Raw genomic sequence first — 3,836 nt, 5'->3', positions numbered from 1 at the left:
TGAGGGTGCCAACAGCAGGCAGAGGGGGGATTTTAGCCTGAGGCCCAAACAAGAGAGAGGGCAGACTATTCTTTCAAGATCTTGCCAGAAAGTGGGGGCTGATAAGTTTGTGACATCTCAGTGGAAGAAAGACGCCAGGCCCCCCCAGAAGCTCAGCAGAAGTCAGGGGAGAGTCAGAGTAAGTGGCTGCAGCTAGAGGCAGGGGGATGGCGCCTTAGCGGTCCCTCCAGGCCAGGCTAAAGAAGGACTTGGAGCAGTAGGAACCCCATAAGCCTTTTGTCTCCTCTCTTTTCTCCACAGCCTCTTGCACAAAACTGTGGTCCTCACGTTTGTCCCAAAGATGGAGGAACAGGAGGGAACCCAGGGGAGGTAAGACCCCAACACCATCCCAGCCCTACTCTCAGCCAGAGCCGTCTCCTCCCTGACCTCCACAGCTGGACAGTGCCACTCAACTGCTGGGGGACCTCGACAAATCCACGAAGACTCAGGATGCAGCCCCGAAGGGGAGCTGCCTTCCCATTTCCAAGTGGTGTCTGAAGAGAGCCCATGATGCAGGATGGAGGCTGCGTGCTGGGGCGGTTTGGGGTAGCCAGAGAGACCAAGACCCTTCGGCCTAAACCCAGAAGATCACCTGGACTGTAGCTCTGATTACAGTTAGAATTTCTGGCCCAATGGCCTAAAGGTGTTTGCCTCCTCTAGGTTGCCTTCCTGGATTGCCCCCGCCCAGCACATGGGCAGAGACTCAGCTCTTTCTGCTTCAGTATCAACCTGCAATGTCCTCTGTAGGGTCCGAGCTTTTGAAGACTTACTTAGAGATGAGATAGACATCTCTGAAGGCAATGATGACGATGATAATGATATTAATGATACTAACGGTCAAGGTTAATTGAGCACTTACTATGATATGTACCAAGCACTAAACTAAGGCAATTCATATATATTCTCCCAGTAAGAAGCTAAGGGGTTTGTCCCAGGTCACACGGCCAGGAAGCGAAGAAGCCCATCGGAACCCAGATCAGACTGTCTCCAGGCCTCGCATAGACATTGAATGGGGGGAAGTGAGGCTGAGGATGGACTCTGAAGACCGTGGGTGAGGCAATGCTCAGCCTGGCCTTGGTGTGTGTCCCTCCAGGGTTCCAGTTCTTGACAGCCTTGTGCCCCAGATGCCCTCTGAGCTGCCCCTGCATTCTTCAAGGATCAGGTACAGTGATGACCTGCAGGTCCCAGGTGTGGCTCCAGCCTCCTCCCTCCCTCTGCACGACACCTGTCCCCAGGCTCCCAGCCCCAGGTGCTCCCTGGATGGCATGACCTACTACGTCCAGGAGTTGTGGCCTGACTTCCCTGCCTTTCACCTCTCCTGTCCAGCCCACCACAGGAGGGGCTTACAAGGCAGCTCCTTCCCGTCACCTACCCTGCCAGGGACCACCTTCCTTTTAGCTACTCTGACTTCCAGCAGCTGAGGGATTGTGGGAACTCTGGATGGAGAGGATGGGCAGTTTGCAGCCCCTTTTGTCCTATTCCTAGGACCTGGGCCTGGGGGTTCAGGTCAGCACCCCAGGGCTTCCATCAATACTCATCTGGCCCTCTCTCATTCTCTGTCCGTCTGAATCTCTCTCCTTGTCTATCTCTCGTTGCTTGTCTCTCTCTCTCTTATTTTCTGATTTTCTTCCTCTCATATTTTCTGTAGCCCTTTTTGTCTGTCTGTCTGTCTCTGGCACTGTGTGTGGGGGCGGGGGGGCCGGAATCTGCATCTGTTCTCTCTCTCTCATCTCTGTGTCTGTCCATCTTGGTCTCCTCTCTGGCTCTTTTCTGTGTGTGATGTCTTATCTGTGTGTTGTGTTTTGGTCCTTCTTTGTCTGTCTGGTTGCCAGATGTGCCCCAGTCCCTCTCCTGCAAGCTTTGTTCTCTGCTTGTGCGTCTAGGGGTGGTGGGCAGCTCTGTCCTCTGTTCGGTGGGGCGGGGCTGCAAGGCTGTGGTTCTGTCCTCTGCAGGCTGACATACTGTGGTTTGCAAGCCCAGCACCTAGAGCAGCTCTGCACAGCGCTGAGAGGAAGCTGCAGCCTCAGTCACCTCGAGTGAGTGGCTGCTATTTGAAGGTGGGTGGGTGGGGCTGATTGCTTAGTGGGTGTTAAGCCCGTTAGGTTTTGTTTAGCTTAAGATTTAGATCAGCAGTTCTTTCCTGCTGCAAAAAGGAACCCCTTAGAGAATTCGGTGAAAGTTGTTTTTCTTCCCGCTAAAATATAGATCCGCCACAATTGACAGTCTCCAAAGCCCATCTCTGATCCCTGAGATGAGGGTCACAAACCCCAGGATAAGAACCCTGGGGGAGACCCCAGCTGACTCAGTAGACCTGCTGAGGTCTGGCCTGCCCCAGTTTCAGGAAAAGCTGAACGGCTGAGTGAGAAGGGTGAAAAGACAAAGCTCCTGCCCATCCCTGCCCCCACCCTCCAATAATCTGTTCTCACCCTGCCCCTCCCAGCTTATCAGGCAATGCTCTAGGGGATGAAGGTGCCACCCAGTTGGCTCAGCAGCTCCCAGGGTTGGGCACTCTACAGTCCTTGAAGTAAGTAGCTGGCTGAGCAAAGCCTCTGACACTTGTTCTTATCAAAATGAGGGGATGTTGGCGAGGGGTGGGGGAGGTAGCAGGGGTGGGGCGAGCCTGGTGTTCTGTGTCCCATCTCAGTCCCTCCTGGGGTTCTCGGAAAGATTAAATCAGAAAATGCACGTTAATTGCCTGGCCCAGTCCCTGAAAGGTGTGATTCTCATTAAAATAGATACTTGGCCTCTGTGACTCAATAAACCAGCTTCTGATTTACGGTTTCACTTCTTCAACCAGTCTCGGGGAGGCCCAGCTCACCTGGGGCAAGGCAGGCATGGTGGGAAGTATTACTCGATTAAAGAAATGGCTGGCAGCCATTCTGGCCCTGGACTAGGCAAGGAGGGTTTGCACCCCACAGGACACCCAAGCAGGGTGCCCAGGGCATCTGGAGGACCCTGAGCACCTGGCAGAGAAGGGAGATGCTCCTTGTGAGGAGGAGGCCCTGGGAGGAGGCCCGGAACCCCCAGACTTTGCCTGCAGTAGACCAGAGTTCCTAGGCCCTAAAAGGGCCTTATGTTTTGGCTTCCACATGTCCCTCCCCAAGATCTGCTAGTCCAGAGTAACAAGAACCCTGGTGAGAGGCCACATGTCCTAGTTTCTTGGGCAAGTTGCATCACCTCTCTGGCTCCCAGTGAGTTAACACGTGAGCTATAGAGGGGGTGCGTTTTGTCTACAACCTTAGCATGAGGGCTGTGACCCGAGGCCCTTCGTGTGCAGCCTCAGTGGGATGCTGGGGAGTTGAGGAGGTTACCCCAGTTGCTGCTCAGGGCCTGCACCTGGGCGGGGAGGAGGCCCCACCACTGCAGGCAAATTATATGCAAATTGGAGTTTTCTGGGAAAATCCCCATGTGACCTTCTCGATACTGCTGACAGCTGGTGTGACCCAGGGCCCCCAAAAGCCTGCGCTCAACTTATCAGGATCCCCATCCTCAGGAGTGTGACATTAAAAGCAAATAAAAGCCACCACGACGGTTGGCAGAGTGTGAGGAAAAGGAAAACCTTTATTCCTGCGGTTGGGATGAGAGGGCCCCCCATTTTCATTTCTCACTAGGCACCACCCCTCCTTTCTTGGGTGGGAAAACTGAGGTACAACTCTGGCCTAAAAGCATTCTGGGCCTCAGTTTCCCTGTCTGTGCAATGGGGAGTTGGGAGAGGTGCTCTCTGACAATCTAGGGTTCAGTGAGTCCCGCTGTCTGGACTCGGGGAAAGTCCCCCCCTGCCCTGTGCTCCGACCACA

The 3,836-nt window shown here is 54.3% G+C and overlaps 1 protein-coding gene across 1 annotated transcript in view; it reads left to right on the top strand.

Moving 5' to 3' along the window:
- NLRC5 (NLR family CARD domain containing 5) overlaps window positions 1–3,836 on the top strand; it is a 52,754-nt gene that overhangs the window by 16,005 nt on the left and 32,913 nt on the right. Inside the window, exons 14-17 of the mRNA XM_023530666.1 lie at window positions 301–369; window positions 1,133–1,201; window positions 1,992–2,075; window positions 2,480–2,563. Of these exons, the coding sequence (XP_023386434.1) occupies window positions 301–369; window positions 1,133–1,201; window positions 1,992–2,075; window positions 2,480–2,563 (306 nt within the window). The remainder of the gene's footprint in view (window positions 1–300; window positions 370–1,132; window positions 1,202–1,991; window positions 2,076–2,479; window positions 2,564–3,836) is intronic.

This window comes from Pteropus vampyrus, unplaced genomic scaffold (assembly GCF_000151845.1).
Source record: "Pteropus vampyrus isolate Shadow unplaced genomic scaffold, Pvam_2.0 Scaffold51, whole genome shotgun sequence".
Classification (NCBI taxonomy): domain Eukaryota; kingdom Metazoa; phylum Chordata; class Mammalia; order Chiroptera; family Pteropodidae; genus Pteropus; species Pteropus vampyrus.
Note: the sequence above shows the minus strand (reverse complement) of the source record. Positions and strands in the feature narration are given on the sequence as shown.